This window comes from Eurosta solidaginis, chromosome 4 (genome assembly GCF_040869045.1).
Source record: "Eurosta solidaginis isolate ZX-2024a chromosome 4, ASM4086904v1, whole genome shotgun sequence".
NCBI classification, from domain to species: Eukaryota; Metazoa; Arthropoda; class Insecta; order Diptera; family Tephritidae; genus Eurosta; species Eurosta solidaginis.
In genome coordinates, this window is record NC_090322.1 from 16,692,846 (window position 1) to 16,707,163 (window position 14,318).

At 33.8% G+C, this 14,318-nt stretch overlaps 1 protein-coding gene across 1 annotated transcript in view; it reads left to right on the plus strand.

The window, feature by feature from the left end:
• zld (zelda) overlaps nucleotides 1-6,194 on the plus strand; it is a 96,099-nt gene extending 89,905 nt beyond the window's left edge. The window contains exon 3 of the mRNA XM_067780398.1: nucleotides 1,433-6,194. Within this exon, the coding sequence (XP_067636499.1) occupies nucleotides 1,433-1,452 (20 nt within the window). The 3' untranslated portion in view covers nucleotides 1,453-6,194. The remainder of the gene's footprint in view (nucleotides 1-1,432) is intronic.
• The last annotated feature ends 8,124 nt before the right edge of the window (nucleotides 6,195-14,318 follow it).

Consider the following 14,318-nt stretch of genomic DNA (forward strand, 5'->3'; position numbering starts at 1 on the left):
CTACTCATTTTTATTATTTAGTTGCGCATCTCTACCTAAATTGTGTTGCATTGGAAATTAGATTTTTCTACACAACTCGGCACTTTATTTTGGTTTGAGTTTTGACCTTTTTCATTGTGAAATGACAATAAATTTTTTTCCAACGGACTTGTTCTACTTATCTAACATGTTTCGTTTGAAAGGATTTGCTTTGTTGCCAGAATCCGTTTAATTGATTTTCAAAATTTTTATTCTGACCGTAAGTAAAATCTCCTGTTTCATTTAAATTTTTCTCAATAGTAAACAGTAATCGTTATTATTGTTTGTTATTGTTGTTGGTTTGAAACCTTTTTCGACAACTTTAATATTATCGGCGAAGCCATCTCCAAATTGTACATTGAAATTGTTTGTAACGATCAAAAGCTTTCCGGAGTTAATGCAAAGCTCTAATATATAGCGAGCTTTTTTTTCAAACGTGGCCTCTAACGACTAGACTTTAAAGAGCTTTTTTAATAAATTGATATTTTTTATAATTTTTTTTTTAATAAAATTAAATTTTTTATAATTTTTTTTAATAAAATCTAACTGATTGGGAGTTTCTACACCTTTTCCAGGATTATTTAAAAAAATAGCATATGAAATTCTGTAGAGCGGCAGAGAGTTTCGGGAAAGCTTAAAAATACTACCCTACCAAAAATTTTTATTTATCTGAAATATATTTTCAGCTAGATAATGAAAGCGTATGATGCGTTCTAATGTTTTCATGTAAATCTCTAATGCTCGGAACGAAAGTAAAATCTTCTGTGTTTCATTTATAATTTTTCTCAATTGCTTAGTTAACAGTATTCGTTATTACCTTTGCTTTACGCTTGTTGTTGTTGTTGATTTGAAACCTTTTTCGACAACTTTAATATTATTGTCGAAGTCTTCTGAAAGTGGAATATGAGTAAATGCAAAGCCCTAATGGAAACAGCTTTTTTCAAAAGTGAGCTTTAGCGACTAAATTCTAAAGAGCTTTTTTAATGAATTGGTATTTTTTGTTATATTTTTTAATAAAATCTTCCAGACTGTGAATCTCTATACCTATGTTAAGGTTATTTACAAAAAAAAAAGCAAATGTAATTATAAAGAGCGGAAATGAGTTTCAGGAAAGCTTAAAAGTACTACCAGAGAGTTGCGAACACATTATAGAAGAGCTTTCAAATATGGTACACAGTGACTTTTTCTGAAATATATTTGCAAATAGGCAGTGGAATTGTATGGTGCGATCTAAAGCTTTTATGTAAAGCTCTAAAAGCGAGAGAGAATTCCTTTTCAGCAGTGATCATTAAAGAATAAACTCTGAAACCCGTTTTTGAGAATTGTCACAATCTTTCAAAAACAGCAAATTAATCCTTTTTCAGACTTTCTTTATAACAACTAACAGTACTTTTTCCTTATTATTTATTTCCAGCTGCACGCACTCAGGGCTAAACAAAGAAGGCGTATTGCAAGTTAAAAAAAAACAACGATGAACAAAGAGAGTTGAAGGACTTCTAAAGACTATTACACAACTCCCTCCTGAAAATATGCTTGAATAAATTTGAAACAAAAACGAAGGCATAATGTGATTTAAAAGTTTCGTGCGATATCTTTAATAAATTTTGTGGTTGTTTGGCAACTCTTACACGAATCTCAAACAAAAGCAAGAAAATTAGAAGAATAAATTATATCAAGGAAAGAAAAACTAATAGATGATGAAACGAAGTACATAAACGATTTGCAGATTTTCATTTTTTTGCATATTTACTTTGAATACCTAAAACTAACTTTTTTACAACTCCTATAAAACGAATATTTCAAACGAACCTCATTAAGCCATTTAATTGTTAACTTTTGGGCACGACGATAAAACTTATAGGTCCATTTACACCATCTTTAGTTAGGCACTTATCTATATGTTAATGAAATTTTTGTTTTCTCCATGTGAACTGATGCTTGGCGTCTCAGTTAAGTCCAAAGAAAAAGTTTAAACAAAAAACAGCTGTTTGTCTAGTTTCTGGTGTAGTTATTCACATTCAGCCCAATTCTAAACAAAAATTCCGTGTGAGTTTTTTCCCTTCTCCCATTCCTCGTATTCTAAATAAAAATTCTTTGTGAGTTTTTTCACTACTCCCTTTCCTCCTATTCTGAACAATGTTCGAAAAAGAGGAAACCGGTTATGGGAGAAAAGTAGATATTATGAATGTGAGTGAGATGGAGATTTCTCTGCCATTTCTTAGGAGTATTTTCACTTGTTAAATTAAAGGGAATGCATCAAAATAGTTAAAGGAAATTGGTTCGTTTAAGAAAGAACACTTATTTGTACAAATTTTTGCTAAAATACGTACATTCTACCACAATATTCTTTATCTTAAGTCTAAAAGTATATCATAAGCAACGCAAGAGCTCTTGGTTATATTCGATGCAGCCATCCAGAAATTGCGCAAGGATTTTTTAAGAAGGCTTAAATAATTTTAGGCATATCGCGAAAGGCGAATTGGCCGCTAGAAAATTGCTTTGATGAATGGAAGCAGGCAACTCCGGCGGATTTGTGTTATCCCGACGTCTTTTTCTTCTTATGCTCCTCTGTTGATGTTGCTGTGGCACCAATTCATTACTCATTTCAGTGAATACCACACGAAATGCAATACTATGCATTGTTTATATTTTATTTCGTAATTTCAAACAAATTTGCAACAATAATTAAACTTTTCAATTTTTTAAACAAAATAAGAAATGCACAACGGAATTTCAATTGACAAAACAACTGACTTCGAAAAGAAGAAGAGAAAAGAATTGGAGGAATTTTTCCGCGGGAATAAAAAAATCCGCGAGAACAAAATTCCGAGGGAATATTAAGAATTGGGCTGAATAGTTTTTTGCGACGTATTCTACAACATATACACAATTATAAATAACACGGTGTTGGTCACCCTGTGTTGATGAAAGCGAAAATGTTAAATGAAGCTATCTGATAGACTGCTGTCCTTCAAGTAAAATCTTACTTAGCTGGGGATGAGGAAAACGGACCTCAGAACTATGTTTGACTAAGGCTCTTTCTAGGACTACATTAGATAAAAAGGGTAAGGTAAAAGCTGACAGATCAAGACGCAGCAAGTGGCATAGGTCCTGGTTTTTGATAGGGTTTTTCAGTTTGGTCGTTAAACAAACTTCTGGTTACAATATGTTGAGTATATGTGAGGTCCTCACGGACCGGTCAGTTCAACCTAACCGAACCGGATGTTAAGTTCAAGTTTAATAAATTGTTTTTTAAGCAAAAGCTCTTGCTGCTCAGGATTTTTTTTTTAATATATGTATGTAGGTTCGAAAAAAACGCAATTAAGAAATATACATAATCGAAAAATTAAGATAAATACACAACATGGCAGGGATATTTCATATCGAATATTAAAAACAAACAAAAACAGGTAAATTAAAAAAAAAAAAGAAATTTAAGAAAAAACAAAGAATAAGCTTAAGAATAAATCGAGAAAACTGTATGTTAATATACAAAAAAAGAGATATCAATTACAAATATACAGCTCTACAATAATTGTTAGTCAGAAAAACTTTGAACTTTGGCATAAGAACTAAATTTAGAAAATTAGAAAGTTAAGCAACAGAGATGACAACAATTTGCATGTACTCTAAACTTTAAAAATTTATTTTAAAACAGAACTTTAAAACGAAATAAAAAATAAGCAAACGAGTGAAACAAAAAAGCATAATTAGCAGGAATAAAAAAATAGCAGGAATAAAGAAAAAATTAACAGGAATAAAGAATAAAGAAATACCGTGTATAAAATATATTGAAAAAAAAAAACATTACATGCAATACACATTGGCAAATATCATCAATTGTGCATATCAGTGAAAATCTTACAATAAAAATATTAACAAAAATTAAAAATGATAAGTTAAAGAAAAATTATGAGAATTAAATTTGTAAAAAACTATGTTAAATATTTTTTCCCACATACTTCTTTTTTTTATTTTACTTCAAAAAAAGTTGTTTATGTATGTATATTCAAATACACTGTCGAATAATGTGCAATAAATATTTACATAAAAATTAAAATATTTTGTTAGAAAAAATATTGTAACTATATTATTAAAAATTAATTAAAGAAAATAAATTTCAATAATTTTTAAGCAAAAATAATGGCGAAATACCTCAGCTGCAAACCAGAGACCACAAAAAGCTACAATTTACAACAAAAATAAAAATTAATATTTCTACACAAAATAAACTAACGAAAAAAAAATTCAGTGTTTACATAAATAAAAATAAATTTAAGCAGCCATGTAAAAAAAAATAACTAATTCAACGTCCGCCTAAAAAAAACAAAAATTATTATGTTTTTTCAGTAAATTATAGCTCTATGTGAACAATTTTTCAAAAAAATATGATTTAATAATAATATTTTGCAAAGGAACTGTGAATATTATAATTGTTTACTGGATACTAAAAAAAAAGAAAACTAAGCGCACTGAAGAAAGAAAATCAAGTAAAATCAGCTGATATTTCTATAACTTCGCACAGATTTTTGATTCTGAAATGAGTGCTTCAGCAGTCAAATCAACAAAAAAGCTCTGTTCTGTTAACTAATAATTATTAATGTCAACCAGAGACTCGTTTTTCAGTAGTTGGTTAAACAAAAGTTTAAAGTAAGTTTCTCGAGCTAATCTCCCGCATTTTTCTCAAATAATGCTCCAAACTTGGAGAGATTTTGAGCAATTCATAGTTCTCAAATGTATACCCAGCATTTTCACCAGTTTATATCCTAAATCGGATGATATCAAGTTGAGGTGGAGTTGAAAAAAAATCATCTTAAAGGTGGCATCCCTAAAGCCAACTGCTGTTTATTGTGAAAAATAAACAAGTGCTTGGTAGCATTAATGAAGCGTTATAAAATAAAAATAATTTATATATATTTTATTTTATTTGTTTGCTTAAACTATAGTTAAGTTTAAATTAACCTACAGAGAAGTTTTACACTCACAGTTTAGGTTGTCTTTGGTGTAGGTTTTTACGTACGGCAGCATTGGTTTTTCATCCTCTAGATAATTTGCAGTTATCGCAATTTATTTTACCCAACAAACATGAACAAAATATTTCTCCTACCTTCGAGTTCATAGTTGATATCCAACATTATTCTCTGATTACTCTAAAACCTTATAGTTCTGAAGTTGATATTCAATATTTTTCTCTAATATTTATACAAACTTTGAGACATCTTGTAAAACTTATAGTTCGCGTGTTGATCTCCAAGACCATTCTCAAACCAATCTCCAGCCTTGGACAATTTGTGAGAAATTTATGACATTTACTGACATTTTTGAGTCTAATTAGAGAATCACAGTTGAGTATAAGTTGAGAACTATCTTTTTCTCAGCTAAAGTAAACGTGGTTTTTGGCTTATTAAAAAATTTATTTTATGTTGAGAATGCTATGATTCTCAAGTTGAACCACTGTTTTGAAACAACGCTTGAGATTTTAAAAGTATGCTAATTACCAACATGAGCTCTAATGGTACTTTAGCCCAAATGTTTATTGGGTACATGTTCGACGCCATTGCTGAGTGAAAAAATCATCAAAAAAGGAAAAATTATACATTAAAAAACTATGATCGTTTTCCTCCGCGGAAATACAAATTTTTTATAAAAACTGTTAAATCTTAATACTGCCGCAAATAGCTAGCTGAGTTCAACCCTGCCAGATGGGTCGCTTAAACTTCAGTGAACGTTGACTGAAAATGCAAAATAAGTTTGAGCGGATTTTAACTGAGTTGAATACCTTAGAAAGCTTTTAAAATAACATATTTGTGTCAAAATTAGAATAACAGTGGCAGAGATTTCAGTGGTAAGATAATCATAAGAACAAAGTAGTGAGCGCTGTTGTGAAATTAACAATTGAATCAGTTCTTTCAACAGTAAAATCAATTAGATTACTTAAGAATCTGTTATTTTCACAGAATATTGTTAACTTTAGAGCAACAGTTGTTCTGCTGTTGAAATAACTAAACAAATTTGATTTCTTGATAAAAAAAACTCGGCTGAATTAACCATAATGCCATCTATTTTACTAAATAACTGCTATTTCAAGAACAATTAACTAGATCTGTTGATTTTACTACCTTTATTCCAAAGAATTTTCCTTCTGAGATGATATGTGTAAGGTTTCTAATATATTTTGAATATTTTGTAAAATACTTAAAAATATGTAATCGCTGATTACGTGATTAAGTTTAATTTGTTTCTTCCAACGCCAAATTAATTTTCTTCCAAGTAACTAAATTTGTGTTATTTAATTAGGTTATATAATGAATTTGTTATATATTTTTGTTAGATTCATAAGACAATAAGAATTAAATAATTTGGAAAAAACTTGGAATTAACACCGAAAATTTCCAAATTACACTAAACTGAAAAACAAAATAAATAAAAATATATTGTTTACATACAAATATATACTTTAATTTTTGTTAATAGGGGATCACTAATTTTTAGTGATTTGGAAGACGATAAAAACAAGTTTTTAATTTTATTTCTTAAATATATACAAAAAAAAATATTATTTTTCGTTACACAAATATATTTTATGTTTAACGACACCGTCGCATAATAAAAAAAATTGTTTCCGTAATTTTTTTTATAATTAGCAGTAATTGAGTTTTTAATTTTATTTCTTAAATATACAAAAAAAAAATATTATTTTTCGTTACACAAATATATTTTATGTTTAACGACACTATTGTACAATAAAAAAAATTTTCCGTAATTTTTTTATAATTAGCAGTAATTGCACATACTTTTTAATATTATTTTTAAACCACTCATATGTTCAATATTTATTTTTATACTTTAAAAACCTTATTATAGCAAATTAGAAAATAGTAATAAATTAAAAAGTCATCAAAGAATCTTAAAAATCCAAAAACAAATTCTTAGAAGGAAAACGAAAATAATGACGGCAATAGAAATATAAAAATCTCAAAACAAAACAAAATTGAATCCATTACACGCTAAACCAATTTCTCAAAATGATATATCAAGAAAAACAAAAAGTAAAAAACGAGTCAATAGTGAAACAAAGTACCTCAACAACTCAAGATTTACAAAATATGAAACAGATGAAAATAAATTTTTTAAGGTAACTAACACTAAATTAAATGATGCAAAATTGTTGTTTCCGAAACAGTTTCAAATCATATAAAAAAATTTAAAATTAATATATAATTTGGAAACAGCGAAAAAATTAAAAAAAAAAAAAACATTATATATATATACAGATTTGAGAAGCCAAAAATATTAAAATGCTCAAATACAGTAACTTGGAAAGAACCAGAAAAGGCTAAAAAAAAGTAATTGTAATAAGAAAGTATACACTAACATCAAAAATAAATAAAATTTGTAGCATATTTTCGAATTAAAAAATTTAAATGTAAAATTAATTTAAACCACTCACATGTGTATGTATGTAATCTAATACTAAACAAATATTTGCAGGCAATAAAAAAAATATGCGTTTCTGAATATTATTATAAAAAAAATTACTAACTTCAATAAAAGTTTATTACAAAATACATGCAAAAATTAAAAGAATTTACTAAAATTTAATGTAAGAGTGAACAATTTAAAAAAAAAATACATACATACACATATTTTACGAGTAATTGTAATGAAATAATTTCAGGCTCAAAAAAAAACAACAAAAAGAAAAATAGATTAAAACAAAATATTTATAAAAACTAAAAGAAAAAAATATCATGAAATGAAAAGAAATATAAGCAATTTACTCAAATTTTAACACAATGAAATCTAAGCAAAAGTTTAAAAAAGTAGAAAAAATAAACAAACAAAAACAAATTTTAGACAAAAATGAAAATACAAAAATTAAAATTGTAAATACTTATTTAAAGAAATTGTCGTATCTATAATTGTATGAATTGGAAAATTTTAATTGGCAAACTGTTTAAACTCCCCAAACCTTATTCTAACGAACTCCCACCCCAATTCCACTAATTTAAACGTGAAATAAAGTGACAGTGGTATTCAAAATAAAACCACAACTTTTGTATCTTTTTTAATTTATTTTGGTAGAGGTAAGACCATGGTTCAACTATATATGGTTGGCTCATATCTACAGCAACAAAATATGTCTGTTCAAGTTGTCAAAATCTGTGTATTGGTCTTAGGTGAATGGAATGAAAAGAAAACATAAAACATAGCAGTTTTTGTGTGTGGTAAGAAAATATTGTCAATGTGTTGGTTTATTTTTGAGTTTACCATCTCCTTTTGACAATCCCATCGACCATGCAATGACATAAATAAAATCAGCTGATGAGATGAGCCAACCATATAATTGAACCATGGATAAGAGTGGTTACCGGCGCTCATAAAAAAACAGCTAGTACGACGAAGACTGCCGCGTTGCAACCGAAAGAAAGGACGTGTCTACAGAGCACGTTAAAAGCGACCACAACATGAAGAGTCTGTCAAGGCTATCGCGATTTGAAAAGAGAAGCGAAATGTCTCTACTGGTAGAAAAGCGTGAGTACAAGGTGCTTCAAAGCTGTCTACCAGAAATAATGCCCGTAAATTTTAACAAAAAATTCGGCGACACACAGAAGGTTTTAAGCCCGTGGTAAACTCCTGCTAAGATTATGAAGGGAACACTTCTATGTGCCCTTAAATGGAGAGAGCAATGAAACACCCAGCGAAGATGATGAACCCGAGCCCGCAATCGATGGTGATGGAATTAGTATTCCCCCACCAGACTAAAGCAATAGCCACATTAAAACATAACAAGGTCACGTACAACTTGGACGTCCCCTATGTCGACCATTTTGAACATCCACGTCGATGGCACTACGCTACCGACTGTCCTACACCCCAAAATCTTGGGTATGACTTTTAATAAGGATCTACATTTTGGTGAGCATGCAGCCGCAATTGTACCGAAAATCCAGAGCCGTAATAAAATCCTCAAATCTCTTGCTGGCAGTACTTGGGGAAAGATAAAGAAACGCTCATTACTACTTACAAAGCAATTGGCCAGCCGATTGCATGCTACGCGTCCCCTATATGGTCGCCAAGCCTTAAAACTACTCACTGGAAGAAGCTACAGGTCTACCAAAATACTGCTCTCAGAATCGGAACGGGCTGTCTTCTTATGTCCCCAGAGCGCCATCTACATAATGAGGCGGAATACTCCCCATCAGGGAGAGAAATGATATGCTAACGAAACAGTTCCAAACAGTGAACTCCACAAACAGGCGTCGAACCTTTATGCCGGGAATTGCCCGGTGAATCCAGTACTCAAAGAACAGTACCCAAAACTTGCGGAAGAGGAACGCACACTCCCCAGGGAAACACGAATCACTCTAGCTCAACTTCGATCTGGATACTGTAACAGGTTCAACTCTTACCTATCCAGAATCAACCCCGACATACAAAATGTATGCCCCGCTTGCAATGTGGGACACACACTTGACATCAACCATCTCTTTAATTGTAATGTGGAATCAACACCTCTAACACCCCTCTCATTATGGTCCACCCATGTTGAAACAGCAAGTTTCCTTGGACTCCCGTTAGAGTATATTGATGACAATTTGCGATCGGCCGCACCTATTGTATGGGGCGAAGCACTGCTACAACAACAACGACAAGGTCGCGTACGCTGAAAGATTGCCTGCCAAGCTATTCAAATACATATCAGTGCGGCTTCAAACCTGATAAATCTACGATCGATTCTCACTATCCGCCAAATCTTGGAAAAACAACTCGTGAAAAAAGAATTAATACACATCTTCATCATTCGTCGATTTTAAAGCCGCCTTCGACAGCACGCAAAGAAGCTGCCTGTATGACACTATATGTGAATTTGGTTTTCGCACAAAACTTAGACGACTGTGCAAAATTACGTTGAGCAACACCATCAGCTCAGCCAGAATCGGGAAGAACCTCTGCGTTCGAAACAGACCCCCTAACGTGCTCATTTTGACGACAGTAATATGATCAGCTTTAGCACCAGCGCCGTAGTTCCGCTTACTTCAAATTGGGAAAAGAAGCAGAAAAGATGGGTTTGATGGTGATTGAGGACAAAACGAAGTACCTGCTTTTATCAATCAAAGAGTCGGCGCACTTGTGTCGCGCCAACCACGCCACTGCTGGCAGCCTATTGAATTTTGATTAATTTTGAAATAGTAAAACACTTCGTTTACTTGGGTACAACAAAGTCATGCGGCAGTTACTCACCAACGTACGTACCAAAAACGTGTCAGCTGACACGACCTATCTTATGAGTGTGCAATGTAAATGAAAACTCACCGACGTGCAACGCCCGTACGTACGTAGCCCGGAACGTAGAAATCAAAACAATTTTGATTTTTTTCGTAAGAACGTGTCAGCTGATCGCTCTCTCACTAGACAGAGTTGCCTAGTAAACTTTTGTGCCCTAATTTTTGACCGTTTGGAGTTTTATGCAAAAACACCTAATTATAGTTTGAAAAATTGTGAAAATAATTCGAAATAATTATGTAAAAGTGCTAATTATAAATATGTAATCTATTTATACTTATTTAATATGTATTCCGGCCTTTTACAATATCAAAAATTAAATTGGAAAAAGTTGATGTTTCCATAAGCATACATGCAAAATGGTCAATGGCAACAGTACTTATCTGTAAACAATACACACACAAATATGTTATGTACATGTACACAGACGCACACATTGATTCCTACGGGCTTGAGAGTTCGGTCAAACGTGCTTCGTACGACAAACGTCCTTACGTACGGCACACGTCGGTGGGTAACTGCCGCATCAGCATTGAAATCTTCTTTGGACTAAGTAGGCAATTCAAAAGTAAAGTCCTCTCTCGGCAAACGAAAATCATCTTCGCCTTCATATATTACGCAGAGGCATGACAACAGCTGATGAGGAGGCTCTGGTAGAGAGAAATGTTCTTCGCAAGATTTATGGACCTCTATGTGTTGGCGACTACGAGTACCGAAGAACATTTAATGGTGAGATGTGCAAGGTTCACGCAGACATAAACATGGTACATCCAATTAAATCAGAGCGGCTACGCTGGCGAGGTCATGTTATGTGAATGAAATATGATGTTCCGGCCAAGAAGGTATTCGTATCGCACCCGCGGAAGAGGACGGCCCTCACTCCGCTGGAAGAACCAGGTGGAAAACAATTTGAATTCTCTTGGTTTTACCAATTGCCGTCAGTTAGCCCAGCAAAGAAGCGACTGGCGCGTCCGGACAAACCCGTTTAAATATAAAATTATAAAAGGTCAGTTAAATTTAGAATTTACTGTACTTGAAACAAATGTCAAGGATGTATCAAAAAAGAAAATTATTTAAAACAGCAAGAATTTTTTTATATAAAAATATAACAAAAGCCCTTATGCAACTCACCACAGTGATTGCAGTTATTTTCGGAATAGCACAAGCTCTCTCGCAGAGCATGGATATGGATATTTTGTCAGTACCTTGCAAGAACCAAATTACTTGTCATAATGGGCAACCGCACTACATGTGTGTGGTAAGTAAAAAAAAGTTTCTCTTTGAAAACTGCAGGTATTCTACCTTCCACAAAAATATGTAGGCACCAGCACAGACTTGTAGTCCTTTTAAGCTTCTTAACCTGAATGATCGCGAAATTCATGCTTTTTTGCTCAGTCATAATGGCATACGTAACAGAGTAGCGGTACAATATCATATTGCCAACATGAATATCGTGGTGAGTATTGTTTTGCACTTTGACAGTTGTCGTTTGAGCACTGAATTTCACCTAAGACATTCATTTCAGCACTGGAGCCGAAAACTACAGCTGAGAGCTGAAATGTTTTTACGCAATTGTCAAATGACGCGCGATAAATGTGAAGATATTGGTATACTCCCCACACTCTTCTCAATCACTTCTTCATAACGAGCTAACTTTTTTCTTAATACATGTAGGTCCATTGGCATCACATAGTAATGGCAATTCTTACTTTCACCAAGGCACGATTAACAAAATGTGGCCTGCGCGTTTGGTGCGTCGCTGGTTTAATGAGCTTGGTTATGAAGAAAGTTGGAAAGATTTCGATAAACGAAGAGCTCAGGGAAAAGTTGGGAATTATTCGCATATGATTTGTCCTTTGGTGCAATTTATTGGCTGCAATGGCGCGCTGTAAGTTCCCGCTGAAACTCTGCGTTCATGTTGCTACAGCTGGCATCACTGGTGTCTGAAGCTTGCGAATGCTTCCAAGTTAAACGCGCTGCAACTCACCTACAGACAATGAAAGTTCTGTATGAAATCTCAGCTATCAATAGAGTCGTAGTGCTTAAACGCAAAGCTTTTCATAATACCCAATATGTATCTCACTTTTCTCACTCTCTTTAAACTTTTCCACTAATCATCTTCTCTCTCGCAACTCATTAATTGTTGTTCCCTAGTATACCCACGGGATACCTATTCGCCTGTTATTACTGGCCCCGAACAAATAAGGACTACAAAGATGATTTTAAATTTGGTAAACCCTGTTCGCAATGCAATCCCAGAATGCCAGCTTGTTCGCGCATCTTTGATGGTTTATGTGGCGTCGGTGAGTAGGGCTGCAAAGGAATTTCGAGCCCAGTTTTCTTAAAATTGATTTCTATCGCAGATATTGAAGAACAACATTCGAGAGCTGTGGGTATGCCAAATGTGAGCTTTAAAAAGCTCATCGAAAGCTTGGTGTCGTCTTTTCTTTTTAAAATAATTATTTGGGACGGGAGTAATTTATTTCGCCAGTTTTTCTAAGTGGACAATTGGTTTAATGCTCAGTTTACTTCGTTAAATATTTAAAATAAAGATAAAATAGTGTTCTAAAATTCACATCATTTCGTCGACTTCAAAGCAGTCAGAAAAGAAGCTGCTATGTCTCAATTTAAGTTCCCTGCAATGTTAATAAGGCACTGCCAAATGACGTTGAGGAACACCAGCAGCTCCGTAAAGATTGGGAAAGAAGAAACGCGCTGTGAGTTCTGCCTTCTCTGTATAAGATCTAGAAGCAAAAGAAAAGTGGGCATTGCGGTAAAAGTAAGAAAGAATTGGCGCATTCGGTCCTTGGCAGCTATGTCTTTGGTTATGGATATAAAATCGATTCTTTGAAGGATTTCATCTATTTGGGAACCAGCATTAACAGCAAAACCAATGTCAACTTAGAAATCAGACGGAGAATAACTCTTGCCAACAGGTGCTACTTTGGGCCAAGTAGGCAATTGAAAAGTAAAGTCCTCTCTCGATGACCAAAAATCACGCTCTACAAGTCGCTCATCATACCTGTCCTGATGATGAATGGCTCGCAATCATGGACGGTGTGGCGTGTTCGAGAGAACGGTTAGGTTAGGTTGAACTGGCCGGTCCATGAGGACCTCACATACACTGAATAAGTCCGTGGTGTTACCAGATGTTTGTTTTAACGACCAACTGAAAAACCCTATCAAAAACCAGGACCTATGTTATAAAATAACTCCGTCCTCTTGGCAAATACTAGAAGCTTCCTAGGACTTAAGCTACTTGCTGCTTCTTGATCTAACAGCTGTATCACTCCTAGTAGCTGTAGTCTTAGCCTGGCAAGCGCAGGACAAGAGCACAGAACGTGCTCGATCCTTCTTACTCTGCTATCACTGACCAAGCCTAATTTAAAGGCATGTGACGCCAGAAGGCAGTGTCAAGTCAAAATACCCGTCATGAGTCTACAGTCCTCTCTTTTTAATGATAGAAGCAACTTTGTTAGTCTAAGGTTGTAAGACCTACACATAATCTTCGATACTTTACAGCCCCGCGCTTGAACCCACGCCTTTCCTGCTTGGTCGATCATGTGCACCTCTCGCCTTCGCTTACTCTTGCCCAGTCTAATCGGGACGTCTATGCAGCAAGCTTCAAGGGATGCGCTCTTTTTAGCTAGTTCATCCGGAAGATTCATGTTTCTATCCGTGATGACGACGTCGAGTATCGAAATAGGTATAATGATGAGCTGTATGTGATTTACGCAGATATGACAATAGTGCAGCGAATAAAAAGCCAGAGGCCTCGCTGGCTAGGTTACGATGCTCCAGCCAAGAAAGTATTTCAGTCGACACCGCAGATTGGAAGCAGAGGAAGAGTTAGACCTCCACTGTGTTGGGAGAGGCAGGTGGAGGAAAACTTGACATCCCTTGGCGCTCGCAAGTGGCGTCAGTTATCGCGAAACATGGCTAGCTGGTGTGACTTGTTACAAAACGCCCAACATCGCTCAATTGATTAAGCGCCAATTAAGGATGATTTTTAT